The sequence below is a fragment of the Galleria mellonella genome, unplaced genomic scaffold (genome assembly GCF_026898425.1).
Source record: "Galleria mellonella isolate WM207_F2 unplaced genomic scaffold, CSIRO_AGI_GalMel_v1 utg171, whole genome shotgun sequence".
In the NCBI taxonomy this organism is placed as follows: Eukaryota; Metazoa; Arthropoda; class Insecta; order Lepidoptera; family Pyralidae; genus Galleria; species Galleria mellonella.
In genome coordinates, this window is record NW_026442014.1 from 4884874 (window position 1) to 4899436 (window position 14563).

Below are 14563 nucleotides of genomic sequence, written 5' to 3' on the forward strand. Positions count from 1 at the left end.
TTTTGCATGATACTGAAACAATTTTACGGACAGATAGAAAAAAAAAACATTTCATCAAAGCAAAAATTATCGTTTTAGCTTTCATTTCTCTTATTAAGACTACTCACATAATTTTTTCTTAGATATTTCTAATCTAAAAAACGTCAAATAAAAATTTTATTTATTAGTAAAAAGTAAAATCATTCAAAAAAAGGTTTTTCTCTGCAAAAAAAAATGGTATTTTTAGTATTAATATGGAACAGACACGGAAATAAACCCTACAGGTTGTAAAAATAAAATCCAAAATTCATTGCACCTAACACCAACAAAACCGCAAAAATTCTGAGCAATTGAACCCCTTTCTTTGTTCTTAGTATGTTTACTTAACAATATTAGATATATAAGATACTAATAATATAGGTAATATAAATAAATAAAGAAGAAATAAAGAGAGAAAGGAAAAAAGAAAAACTCTATTGACAATCAATAGCATTTACAAAACAAAAAAAGACATTATTTTGTAACAATAAGTTGCCAACATGGCATTATGCTATAGCAGTTTACTTACCGCTACAGCACTGTTATAATATGGCCTTTTTCCACTTCATATATCTATCGGAAGTGATATCCCGAAACCATTTATTTCCCTACAAAGGTTTATGTTCTCATAAAATTGACTTACAGTGTCAAATCGTAAAAAAAGCACTCTTGGCTCATTAACAGATCGTAATCCACTATTCTGTGTTCGCCGCGGAAAGATTATCCCATCAATCAAAATGACATTTTGTGTTACTCGGTTATTAGTTTTCAATGATTTGTGTGACGATTGGAAAATTAGTCTTTTATGATAGACTTATAAACAACTAGTTTTTTATACGCTATTTCAGTGGTAGAAAATTCAATAAAATAAACTACTTCTAGATGGTATATTAAAATAACACATACACCAGTTTTTAAGTTACACCTTCAGTGGTACAACTGTGAAAACTGCATCCAATTTGGTGTAGTAGTTTTTATGTGATGCCGGGACAAATATTGTTTAGTTACAATTTTATTCTATAGGTAAGTTAAGATACCAGTTGTATAAATAATAATAATTTTATCTGTGACTTCTAAAAAATTCCTCCTCGATGCTAAATGCCAGGGATGTTTTCGACATGGGTAACACGACGATATATCTTTTTTTGATGGGTGAAAATGGAATGGTAACCCCGCTTGCGCTAACGAGATACGCTGGCGGAGCACCAGTGAAATGTGATAGATGAGAATGAAAACAGGCCCATTAGCCCATCATGATGAATTCATTAGGAATTGACCATGATAGTTTCCAGGGGGAACCGCGAGGAGGTCGACCTGGTTAGGTATATTGCTATGGGATTCTTAGTCTCCATTACTAACAATTCCTTTCCCCCTAACACGACGATATTTCTTAAATCAGCTCAGAAACTCAGGCGCACCTAACTGCGCCGACTCACTGAGTTAACTCAAAATTGCGCCAGAGCACAGGGTAACTTGTATGGCTGTCTATGTTGTATCGGTTTTGCTATGGCGACGAAAAAAGGTCTTTCATTCTAGTTCTACTTTTAGCTTTTCTTACTCCTTCGTATATTTTCATGCATTTATTTACATTTATACAGTTTGAAATAATTACCCGTAAGTCCAAAAAGTGCTCAAATTTCACTTTTAGAAAAAATATTTATTTACTTGCCACACTTGGCAGCAGATTGGCAATCGTATTGACACTTTTGGTGATGTTTTAAAAAGAACGCTGCTGCTCATCCCTCTACCATTAAGTTTCTTTATTCGCTTCTTATGACACCCATGAGAAAGGAAGGGAAGGGAACTCGTGGTTACAAGTTCCCTTGGAAGTTCCACAACCTTCCATTTTAGCCATCAATCTCCGACAGCAATTCTTTATTGACAAAATATCTTATGACCGGGTCATTCGTTCATTCATTTACGTTTTCATTAAATTCCATTCAAATAGACTGTAGACACAATAATGGTTTGCAAGCTCCCCTCCCATAACGTTCCGTGCAGTCGTAACCTGAACAAGGTGAGCGCGGGTCGGCGGCAGGATGTGGAGCCACATGGCCCGAAAGAGGCGGCTGCGGCACGGGCGCGGGCGCCTATAGCATCATACTGTACACTGTGAGAATTATATGGACCTACGGGGTGATTTTTTTTTTAATGGATGATAATGGAATGGTAGTCCCACCCGCGCTATCGGTATACACCGGCGGGGCACCAGTGAAGTATGATAGGTGAGGATGAAGTAGGTCAGTTAGCCCATCGTGACGCATTCAACAAGAATTGTTCACGATGGATTCCACGGGGAACCACGTGGAGGTCGACCTAATAAGGCATATTACTAGCAATGAGGCTGTCAAACTCTATTGCTAACAATCCCTTTCCCCCAACGGGGTGATTTCTAAAACAATCAAACTGAGATCAAATCGAAATTAATCTCTGTTTCAGTAGATCTTAAATAAAAGTAGCGATGCGCGAATTTCCTAATACGACTACTAATTATTCGACTGAGCAATTGATTCGAAACAATCGAATTTATCTAAAACTCATTCAACTACTTATTTTATTCATTGACTATACTGCTTCTGCCAGTCGCTAAAATTATTCATTATGTTGACGTACGAATCGGTGCGAACGTAGCCGAGTTGAGCCGATCGCTCGAACGGAATGATCAACAGTGTTGCCAATTTAGTATATTAGGTTAAAAATAGCAACTTTCATTACTAATCAGCTATCGAAAAAATTAGTTTGTTCCTCTATACCATCATAATATGAATAAGTAATAACAGAGTTTGCTTGAGTACCTCTGTTCCATTCGTGTTTTAAGCGTGAAGCAGTTGTGTTTGCATAGCTGTGTTTCAATTTGAAGGGTGGGATATGGCAATGAATTTACAGGATACAGAGGAATAACACCTGAGTCCTCAGGAATGGCAACTCATGGAGGGTATCATGGGCGAAACAGCATACTCTGTTATGTTCATAGTACTGCTCATATCTATAGGCGACGGTTACCACTTTCCATCAGGTAGGCCGTCAGCTTGTTTGCCATTCTAAGTTGTATGAAATAAAATTACCAATTATTCGAATAAAGAAATCATTCAAATTTGCACACCGCTAATGAAAAAGTAATCACATTGTCACATACTAGCGATCTGCCCTAGCTTTGCACAAGTTGGCAAGTTGAAATTTTTATAAAGATCTCTAATTAATTTGAAAATAATATACTTGCTAATAATATAGCCTTCTACAGGTAAAAGAATTTTTAAAATCGGTCGAGTAGTTTTTGAGAGTATCCATTTTAAACAAAAAATAACAAACACAAAAATAAAATATTTCTTTTTTCTAATATTAAAATATATTTAGATGATTTTATATTTATTCATATAATTTCATGATTAACGAATCATAATATAATTTATTTCAATTAATCCACCGATGAAATTGTACCAGCGTGTCGTATCAATAGGAGAGGCCTACTAACCTCAGTAGTTTATACATATAAAAATCTTAGTATTTTTCTGCCTATTTGATTTATTATAGTATTATATAACGATCATAATAATCTTTTAATACATAAAATTAATACATAGGAAACATATTTTTAAAAAATCTTTAAACATGGTTTCAAAAGTAAAATTGGTGTTATATTAGCAAATTATAACTATAAATATAGCTAACTGCGGTTGCCTGCTAAGCGTGGCGACTACTGAGAAAATCCCCCAATGGGGAGGCTTATATTCAGCAGTGGACAGTTAAAATCTGATATGATGATGACGATGATGATGATGACGACGATGATGATGATGACGACGATGATAATGATGAACGAATGAATGAATTAATGAGTATAGTTTATTTGCATTATACAATATAGATGAAAAACAACACAATTAATAAATATAACAATACAATTGTATAAGTACAGTAAGGCGGTCTTATTGCTGAGAGCAATCTTTTCAAGGCAATCTTAGAGTAATAGACTAATTGTTATACAAGTAGGTATTGTATAATGATGATGATGACAAATATATAAATTTGTAACAGAGTATAAGTGTTATCTAGTAATAACAATATGTAATTTAGCCTAACTCATTACAAATGTAACAATTATTCGATCTAAATTATGTAGTAACAGTAATATGTGATAGAATAATCAGAGGTGAGGCATTCGTCGACAATTATGTATGTTTATTTAGATAATGACTTATTTTTTTTTAATAAATAATTATATTGTATGTAGTATTAGTGGTATGTCCATACTATTCTTACTTTTAAAGAACGGGTAACATTAAAAATTTACATGGCTAGCACGTGTGCTCAGCAAATCAGTCATATGCACAAGTACTTACTTGGGACTAAATATCGAATGAAAATAAAAGCAAAAGGTAAAAAAGTCAAAGATGAAGTATGTTAATGTATCCCATTCCTTAAAATTGGTATTTAAAAAAATTAATTTTCTTAGAAAAATATTTTTATTTCCAATTTATATATATAAAGTTATATTATCAAAAAAATAAATAAAGTTCTCAAAGAAAGAACAACCTGTATCTGTATTTACTGCAGTACATAATAATTGGTATGTACATATCTTGTACTTTGTAGTCTGTGGTGTAATGCCGGTAATATAGATACAGGTTGTTAATTTTTTCGAAAATACTAATTTTTTTATCTTTTTAATAATACATTTATTTTAAAAATAAATCAAATATAACCAACTTTTTAAATCGTGAAATCAGTCAAGAACAACATTCATATAGAAAAAACAAATGTAGAATTTGAATAACTGTCTTTTATAACATTACACCACTTGTTCCAAAATACTGTACCAATTTTAATGATTATTCTATTTTTTTATTAATAATCAACCAAACTCCTACTTTCTTATCCATAAAAACTACCAAGGTTTCATAAACCTGTTCTAGTCAATAAAATTTGTCTTTTGATTTTACACTAAACTTTTAATTTGAAAGAGTAACAAAACGCCCTGTTAATTCTACCATTAAATGTGGTAATCTAGTTCCAGCAGAGGAAGAAAGGAAGCTATTCTTTTAAAAAAAAATTATAAATTTTATGTCACTAATATAATAAAATTATCACTAGATATCTGTACATGGGAGATGTTTAAGAAACAATAACATAGGGAGTCTTAATAAGGTCAATAAAAGCCAATAATAATATATTTTTTTTTAAATTTAGTCTGCCTATTTGCTCTGGCGTCACGTAAAAACTAATGCACCTAATTGGACACGGTTTTCACAGTTGTGTTTCTATAGGTTTAACTGAAAATCTGGTATTTTTTGTGATACGTCATCTAAAAGTAGACTTGATTTTTTTTAGTTTTCTACTTCCGAAAACGCGTTTGAAGCAACGAGAAAAAAGTTTATTTATAATATAAGTAAAAAATATGTACAATATTATTAAAATATGCTGGTAATATCGAGAATGCAGCTGTTGCAGCATGCTACGAAACATTAAACGCAGACTGCAAATCTGCACTTTTGCAATTTTAATGGTTGCCATGGCCAACAGTTTTATAGTCACCGTTGGTTGTTCTTATAAACATTGCTAAGGGGGCTCGATGCAATGGCCCATAAAATTCTAAAATTAATTTAATGCACGCGCTTTTGTTTACAACAATGCAACTGTGTTTCTGTTAAAATATTATTACGTTTTTTCTCCATATAAACTTATTTTGAATACACTATCAATTAATTAATTTTTTATCAATTAAAATTTAATGCGATGAGAATTGCATTATGTCGTGGTCATCACGTGGTGCAATACAGGTCGAAACGTCGACAATAAAGAAGCAGGTATGTAGGTACTATTTACTTGCAAAAAAATCTCATCGCGTTAAATCTTGATAGTGTATTTAAAATGTGTGTAAACAACGCGTAAGTTTAAAATTTATTTTATAAGAACTTTTCAGATAATTAATTGATAATGTCGTAAATGAGAAAATTATTTTATTCTAAGAAGACACTTTTCTTTGAAATTCGCGTTAAAGATTGACTACTCAATCATCAAACTTAAGTACAACTTTTAAATATATTAACTTCGAGACTTTCGCATTTCATGATTTATGGTTTCAAAGAAGAGGTACTTGACCAGATTATTTATGTTAAAATAGATATATTTTTTCTCTCTCTTTATTTTTAGTTAAGGTTTTGTCTTTTTTTTATACAACTTAGAATGGCTGACGGCCCACTTGATGGAAAGTGGTAACCGTCGCCTATAGACATGAGCAGTACCATGAACATAACAGAGTATACTGTTTCGCCCATGATGATGATGAACACCCCCATTCGTTGCCATTCCTCAGGACTCAGGTGTTATTCCTCTGTACCCTGTAATTTCACGCCATATCCCTTCAAACCGAAACACAGCCATGCAAACACAACTGCAAACAACTTGCCTAAGCTTATCTCGACACACCAAGTAGGTTATACTGGCCATTGTTACGAACTGACTGATATGGTTATATCACTATACTCTATCTCTATACTTCTTCTTTTTAATGTACTATCTACCCAGCTTCGTACGGGACGATAGGTATAGCAAAAGAGGTTATTATTTCAGCCGTTAAGTGTCCATTGCTGAACATAAGCCTTCCCCATAAGGGAAGTTTCGCCAGTAGTTGCCAGACAGGGGGATTGGCATTTTAAAGAATTTTTAAAATTACTTAATTATTTTCGAGTTTATCCATTACAAACAAACAAAATAAAATTCAAATATTTCCTCTTTCCTACAGTAGTTAAGGTAATAATAATTACCGCACGTGTTTATTACTAGAAAACAACAACTTTTTTATACAACTTGAGAATGGCAAACAAGCCTACAGAATATACTGTGACGCAAATGTTACCGGTCATGGTTGTCATTCCTGTTTGCTTTGATTCACTACATATTTATACAAACACTTTAACAAGTCTGTATTTTTAATTATAGGTAAATTATTTTAAACTGAAAGGAATGACTCAGCTGAATTATGCTATGAGTGTATCAGTCAGCGAAACGTTGAATTTTAGTCAATTCATCTCTTTTTCATAACTACATACTTTGTGTTGTAAGTCAACATATATCTAATGAATTAATTACTGTAAAACAGGTAATAAGGTCACTAAACACAAAAAATAAAGTGCATCTAAATATCTGCGTGACATTATGTCTATATTTACCTATACTTATAAATATATAGTGCATTTTACATAAAAAAGTTTGACAATCAACTGACCCTATGACCGTCAACAAGAGTTGCAAACCCCTGACCTTTTCGCAGCTTAAGTCAACTAAAACTCTAAAGCTTAATACTCATCTCCCAATCGCGAACCAAATAATATTGAAAAAAAAAAAAAAAAAAAAAAAAAAAAAAAAAAAAAACCCCTGACCTTTTATCCACCAGCACGTAGCTAGCTAGATACAGGGATGAATTTATATTCCTATTTAATTTTTAATTACTTATAAACAGCAAAGTAATTGATGTAAGTAATGGTACTCGTACCAATAAAATAAAAAAAATATATATATTTAGCTATTTATTATAATTAATCTGAAATAAAAATATAAAATATCGAAATCATATTCCAACATCTTACTTATTATCAAATTATTATAAGTTGTGCCATAAACAAATTGCAAAAAAATCATTTAGCCACATTATGAAATCGATTTTTACTATAAACAGTTTGAATGTTTTTCCTAAAATATATATATTCACTATTGATTAAGTTTAATTATAAATAAAAATCAAATTCAAATGATTTTAATACGTTATTGTCTAATACCTACTGATTCTAAAAAAAAAATAACACGCAAACAATTTCTAACATGATGACAAATTATGAAAATTGTTTAACAGTTTTATTTACTTTTATTCCCAACATGACATTGAAAAAACTCTTCGACAGTTTCTTTAAACTTTCTAGGAGTCAATGTGTTTAAGTACAAGATATTTGTTATTTTATGGACTGACCTCCTTATTCATAACAAATTCAAACATCTCATAAACTTATTTTGGCTATTAAACTATTTTGTTCCTTTTTTTGTGCTAAATTCCCATTTTGATTGAAAGTGACAAAACACTGTATTGTGTTAAAATAAAGATTAATATATGTATAACATTAATCAAAGAAAACATTGAGTAAATTTGCCGCCAACACCGTTTACCATAGTTTCAAAGATTATAAGACATTTTAGTTTCTATGAATAAGAAGATGAATGTATAGTGAAGAGTATTAGTGTGTAGTATAATTCTAATGAAAAGTTTGAATAATAAGTGAGAACTCGCTCGGTCGTATTAGTGTGAATGAAAATTAGAGAGGTACTATAAATTACTTAATAAATGAAATAAAAGTATTTCAAAATATAACTTAAAAAAAATAAATTTCAGTTAGCATTAGCAAACATTAGTTTCAAATGTTGTTATGTTACTGTATATAATGAATGTAATAATTTAATTTGTAACATTACATTTGTAACTGTGAATAAACTTTTATATTTCTAGAATTATTTTATTTCCTCCCCCACAAATTAATGCAGTCTCTTTTCCGTTTAGTTAAAAAGAGTTCGGCTATTACCTCATATTCACTTAGATCATATATAATTTAATCTTTCTATAAGTTATATTTTATATTGATATAGAAATACCATATCAAAGGATATACAATTATAAATTTATTCTACAAAAATATAAATAATTAACATTGTTTACTTCTTATCCAAATCTATTTTATAATATTAATTCTATATTAATTACATCTTTGTAATAAATTTCATTCTAAAATTTATACAAGATAATTAACATGTTCAAATATTATGCAAAATAAAGTGGGCCAATCATAATTTGTTTCTTTATACATTTTTAATAATCTGCAAAATATTTTCTACGAAAGTACTCGAGATTAGTGGTTTATTTCACTACAAATACTTCAAATACTTATATAACAATCAAGTCTATCTATCTCTACTTTATTGCATAGATATTAAATAATAATACATCTATAGCAATGAAGTCTTTGTAACAAATTTAATCATAAAATTTGTACAAGACTGTATTTTTTGTAGACGGTTTAATAGAAAGCCTCTAGTATTCTACACTCGTATTTACATTAAGGTGCTTAGTATTTTCTACGAAAGTACTTGAGATAAATGGAATTGATTTAAAAATACAAATATGGATATTATAGTGAATGTATATCCGATAGCAGTTGATGCCGAATCGGAACCCCCGTCATCCTCATCCTCATCCCCATCATCATTCTCATCACTGTCCTTATCTCCGTCTCCGTCCCCATCCCCATCTCCGTTCTCTTCACTATCCTCATCTCCGTCTCCGTCGCCGTCCCCATCTTCGTTACTGTCACTGTTTCCGTTCTCATCTTCACCATTTCCGTAACCGAAACCGTTATCATCTTCATTTTCATCTTCGTCCTCATCCTCGTCTTCATCTCCATCCTCGTCTTCGTCCTCGTCTTTGTCCTCGTCTTCGTCCTCATCCTCATCTCCACCCTCATCTTCGTCATCGTCCTCATCTCCACCCTCGTCTTCGTCCTCGTCTTCATCTCCGTTTTCGTCTTCGTCCTCATCCTCGTCTCCACCCTCTTCTTCATCCTCATCTCCATCTTCGTCTTCGTCCTCGTCTTCATCTCCATCCTCGTCTTCATCCTCGTCCTCATCTCCATCCCCGTCTCCGTCTTCGTCCTCATCTTCATCTTCGTCTCCATCCTCGCCTTCGTCCTCATCTCCATTCTCGTCCTCGTCCTCGTCTTCATCTCCATCCTCGTCTTCATCCTCGTCCTCATCTCCATCCTCGTCTCCATCTTCGTCTTCGTCCTCGTCCTCATCACCATCCCCGTCTCCATCTTCATCCTCGTCTTCATCTTCGTCTCCATCCTCGTCTTCGTCCTCATCTTCGTCCTCGTCCTCATCTCCATCCTCGTCTTCATCCTCATCCTCATCTCCATCCCCATCTCCATCCCCGTCTCCATCTTCATCCTCGTCTTCATCTTCGTCTCCATCCTCGCCTTCGTCCTCATCTCCATTCTCGTCCTCGTCCTCGTCTTCATCTCCATCCTCATCTTCATCCTCGTCCTCATCTCCATCCTCGTCTCCACCTTCGTCTTCGTCCTCGTCCTCATCACCATCCCCGTCTCCGTCTTCGTTCTCGTCTTCATCTTCGTCTCCATCCTCGTCTTCGTCCTCATCTCCATTCTCGTCCTCGTCCTCGTCTTCACCTCCATCCTCATCTTCGTCCTCGTCCTCATCTCCATCCTCGTCCTCATCTCCATCCTCGTCTCCATCTTCGTCTTCGTCCTCGTCTCCATCCTCGTCCTCGTCCTCATCTCCATCCTCGTCTTCGTCCTCGTCCTCATCTTCATCCTCATCTTCGTCTTCGTCCTGGTCTTCATCTTCGTCTTCGTCCTGGTCTTCATCTCCGTCTTCGTCCTCATCTTCATCTTCGTCTCCATCCTCGCCTTCGTTCTCATCTCCATTCTCGTCCTCGTCCTCGTCCTCATCTCCATCCTCGTCTTCGTCCTCGTCCCCATCTCCATCCTCGTCTTCATCCTCGTCCTCATCTCCATCCTCGTCTCCATCTTCGTCTTCGTCCTCGTCCTCATCACCATCCCCGTCTCCGTCTTCGTTCTCGTCTTCATCTTCGTCTCCATCCTCGTTTTCGTCCTCATCTCCATCTTCGTCCTCGTCTTCGTCCTCATCTCCATCCTCGTCTCCGTCTTCGTCCTCGTCTTCGTCTTTATCTCCATCCTCGTTCTCATCTTCATCATCGTTTTCGTCCTCGTCTCCATCCTCGTTCTCGTCCTCATCTCCATCCTCGTCTTCGTCCTCGTCCTCATCTTCATCCTCATCTTCGTCTTCGTCCTGGTCTTCATCTTCGTCTTCGTCCTGGTCTTCATCTTCGTCTTCATCCTCATCTTCGTCTTTATTTTCATCCACGTTATCATTATTATCTTCATTTTCAATTTCATCCTCGTTCTTATTTTCATTGTCTTCTTTGTTACCTTTATCTACATCTTTGTTTTCAATATCATCATTTTCATATTTGTTGTCGTAATCTATTGCTTTATATTTTTTACTCCTTTCGCCTAAATTCCATCTACCTTTGGCATCCAAGAAATGTTCTTCGTAAATTTCATCCCATAAAGCCATAGTTTCCCCATGAGGATTTGTTAAAGGTATTTCTAACATTATTTCTCCTCCATAATCAACTTCATTCTTGTCAAGAATTCTTAAGTACTTTTGTTCTTCCATAGTAAATGGCTCCCAAAGTATATTAGAAGTTTCACTACCTGGTATTCTGAAAAAAAACATATTGTTGATTTATTTTGTAATAAGTGGTAAACAAGTAAACTACAATTATAATGCACATCGCTTAATAAGCTGTGATGTTCCAATGAACATCACAACGTATTCAGTATTGCCATTCGTGAAGACTATGGTACTATATTTTTATCAGTATATTTTTTTACTGTCATATCTCACGCTTCACTTCCGAAATACAATGCCATGTGAATACAATTAATTTATGGCAGTAACACGGGTGGGACATAAATATCCATACATATAACTTCTATTACAGTTTTATAATAGTGACAATAATTAATAACGAAATAAAGCTTCAAAACGCCTTTTTTAGGTATTGATAGAAAAACAGATGCAATATAATTTAGAAAACAAAGTAAATGAATGCTCTTAACTCCAGTAATCGTAATAAATATCTCTTATTAACAAATAATTATTTGTACAGAACTGTACTTAAAAATCCATCATGTTAAAAAATATAGATACTCACCCACTTTTAGCAAAATTCGTCCATCGTTCTATTAAAATATCTCCAATTGTTAGATCTAACACAGGCACTCCATCTTCATCATGTTTATCATAAAACAAAAAAGCTAATTCTACACTATGCGCTGCACTCTTTACAAAATCTGTCAACGGACCTACAAAAGTTTCGCCCAATAATCCTTTGTAAGAGAACTGATATAAGTAGACAGGTGCAGAAGAAGTAACTGATCGTAGACGTGCTTCTCTTATAGTAGGCACTAATATCATAGTATCGCCGTGATAACTAAGATATCTATCAATATCAGTAGCAGATTTTCCTTGAAAATAAAAGTTTTTAATCTGCTCACTCACTTCTGTTTTCTGTTCCAATGAATCGAAATTTAAATCAGATTGTATAAAATCAGGAAATGAAGTTAGCATTTTATCATACCAATCGAACTCTATCAATTCTTCACTTCTAATTGTTCCTTCATTATCCACAAAACCAATCATAAATGGTATTGGCCAATAATCACCTTCAGTAACAATTTCATACGGTGATTTGATAAAAAAGGGATCAACTCCGTTTATCTCTTTGTTTTCTATACAGGGAGCAAATGCCAATGAATTATCAGTAAGATCAAGCTCATTAATAACGCTCATTAAAGCGCCAATATTGATTTTAGTGAATACTTCAGATAGTGTTTCTGTACTATCCAAATTATGTCCAAGAGCTTCGGATACAATTTTTGCGTAATTTAAATTGTCTCGAGATACTGCCCATGGAGCAAGTGCGTTGCCACTTTGAGAAATTGCTTTGTGTACTAACCCTTTTGCTAATGGGGATAAAGTGATTAAATCTACAGCTGCACCACCACTTCCATGTCCAAACAAAGTAATATCATTAGGGTTTCCTCCAAATTGAACAATGTTTTCTTGTACCCACCGCAATCCTGCTACAATATCTTTAAGGCCTGCATTTCCAGGGGCTGTTTCAGTTCCAAGACAAAGAAAACCCAATATTGATTCACGAAAATTAAGTGAAACTACTACAACGTCCTTCGTCATGAAGTTTCGAAAAGACAGTTCAGGCTCATACACTTTATCAAACTCTTTTCCTTTCACCCAAACCATTACAGGTAGATTTCGATTGTTGTCGAGAGTAGGAGTAAAAATATTAGCCACTAAGCAATCTTCTATTCCTTCGTATCCTACGCCTAGAGGTCTGACACATTTTATGTCTGTCCGATTAGCCACAAAGGGTTCTTCAAATATGGGTGGTGGTGAAGGTGCCTAAAAAGATAATTATATTATTGTGTCTAAATGCATTTTTGTTTTATATAGTAAAAACTATTTTATTTACATCAAGGCAAGTACTAAAGCAAATACTTGTTTTTTTTTTGTTTCACTAAAGATCAATAAACAGGAGTAGGTATCAATATGTATGATATATATGTATATTTAGATTTGCGTTAAATACTTTTTTTTTACCTTGAATCTATGGATGCCTGATGTAGAACCGGCGTAGGGAATTCCATGAAACTCAAAATAATTATCATCTTGCACATAATTTCCAATAACAGTCCCTTGTCGTATAGAAACCACAGGATTTTGTCCTTCGCATGACGTAAGTACAAAAAAACTAAAAATACTTGCAATATACCACATTCTTTTGCATATGCTAAAATCGAACTGAAGATTAAGTGTCACATATTGTCATAGATCTTGGTATATCTTATCACAGTATTGAAGACTATTATCGAATTCCGCGTACACACCGATGTATAAAAAACCAATTCATTAGAAAATAAGTACAAGTATTTAATTAAATATAAAAAAATGCAATGAACACATTGTTATTAATAATTACATATTGATATTCAAATTATTATTATTTTTTACTTTGCTTCATTATTAGATCCTAATGACTATACCCTATTTATTGAAAATACTCAAATTATAATATTTCTGATCCGTCAATAAAGACTTGTATATTATATAATTCCAAATCATGCTATAGCATCAATTTAGGGGTACCATATTCCTACAATATCAATGAATTATATAAATTACTCACATTTCTTTCATCAACCATAACAGAGCACATAGTTCTCATAATAAACGGATAAATAGTTTTCCTTGTATCATAATGTAAGATCAGTCTTGATCAAATTACCTTTAAAAAAACTATCTAAAAATCAGTCCATCCTTTTAGAATCTACAATTCTTCAGACATATTAAATTTATAACAATCAAGAGTGGAAAAATAAAGACAAAAAAAAAACAACCGAATATGTAATTATAATAATATTATATTCCTTATAAGTGGCACGAATAAGAGATACCTTATATTGTACCTTACAGTGTATTCTATGATAGTGGTGGTGTTCATGTCTATAGGCAACCGTATGCTGATTAGCTTGTTTGTCATTCTTAGTCTCATAAAAGAATAATAGTGTGTTTAAATACAATTAAACAATGATAATTAATTGTTTAACACAAAAAAGCAAATGTGCGGGTAGAACAATAATATTTAATAATAGTCCTTACTAATATTTTAAATATGGAGAAGGAATTAGGCTATTATGTAACTCGGTCACATGAGTGAGATAACCGGTAAAAGGTAATTATTATATAAATATATATAAATCTAAATAGATTTAATACTATTAGGAGAACAGACCCCAAACAAACTGGAACAGTCAGAAAGAAGGAGAAAGAAGGAGACTTTGTACAAAGTTGTAAGGTACCTCTGTCCCATTCGTGTTTCTAC

General features: G+C 33.4%; 1 protein-coding gene across 1 annotated transcript; it reads right to left on the reverse strand.

Moving 5' to 3' along the window:
* Window positions 1-6640: 6640 nt before the first annotated feature.
* LOC113518052 (serine-aspartate repeat-containing protein I-like) lies at window positions 6641-13487 on the reverse strand. The gene is made up of 4 exons (XM_052892902.1): window positions 13282-13487; window positions 11816-13083; window positions 7398-11320; window positions 6641-7278 (listed from the first exon to the last, which is right to left on the reverse strand). Exons 1-3 carry the CDS (start codon window positions 13456-13458, stop codon window positions 9136-9138), a joined length of 3630 nt encoding a protein of 1209 aa, XP_052748862.1. The 5' UTR covers window positions 13459-13487; the 3' UTR covers window positions 6641-7278; window positions 7398-9135.
* Between the last annotated feature and the right edge of the window lie 1076 nt (window positions 13488-14563).

Coding starts and splice junctions, on each gene's coding strand:
- LOC113518052 (XM_052892902.1), bottom strand. CDS start 13,458: ATGTGGTATATTGCAAGTATTTTTAGTTTTTTTGTACTTACGTCATGC. Junction 13,084..13,281: donor CAGGCATCCATAGATTCAAG/GTAAAAAAAAAG, acceptor TTATCTTTTTAG/GCACCTTCACCACCACCCAT. Junction 11,321..11,815: donor ACGAATTTTGCTAAAAGTGG/GTGAGTATCTAT, acceptor GTTTTTTTTCAG/AATACCAGGTAGTGAAACTT.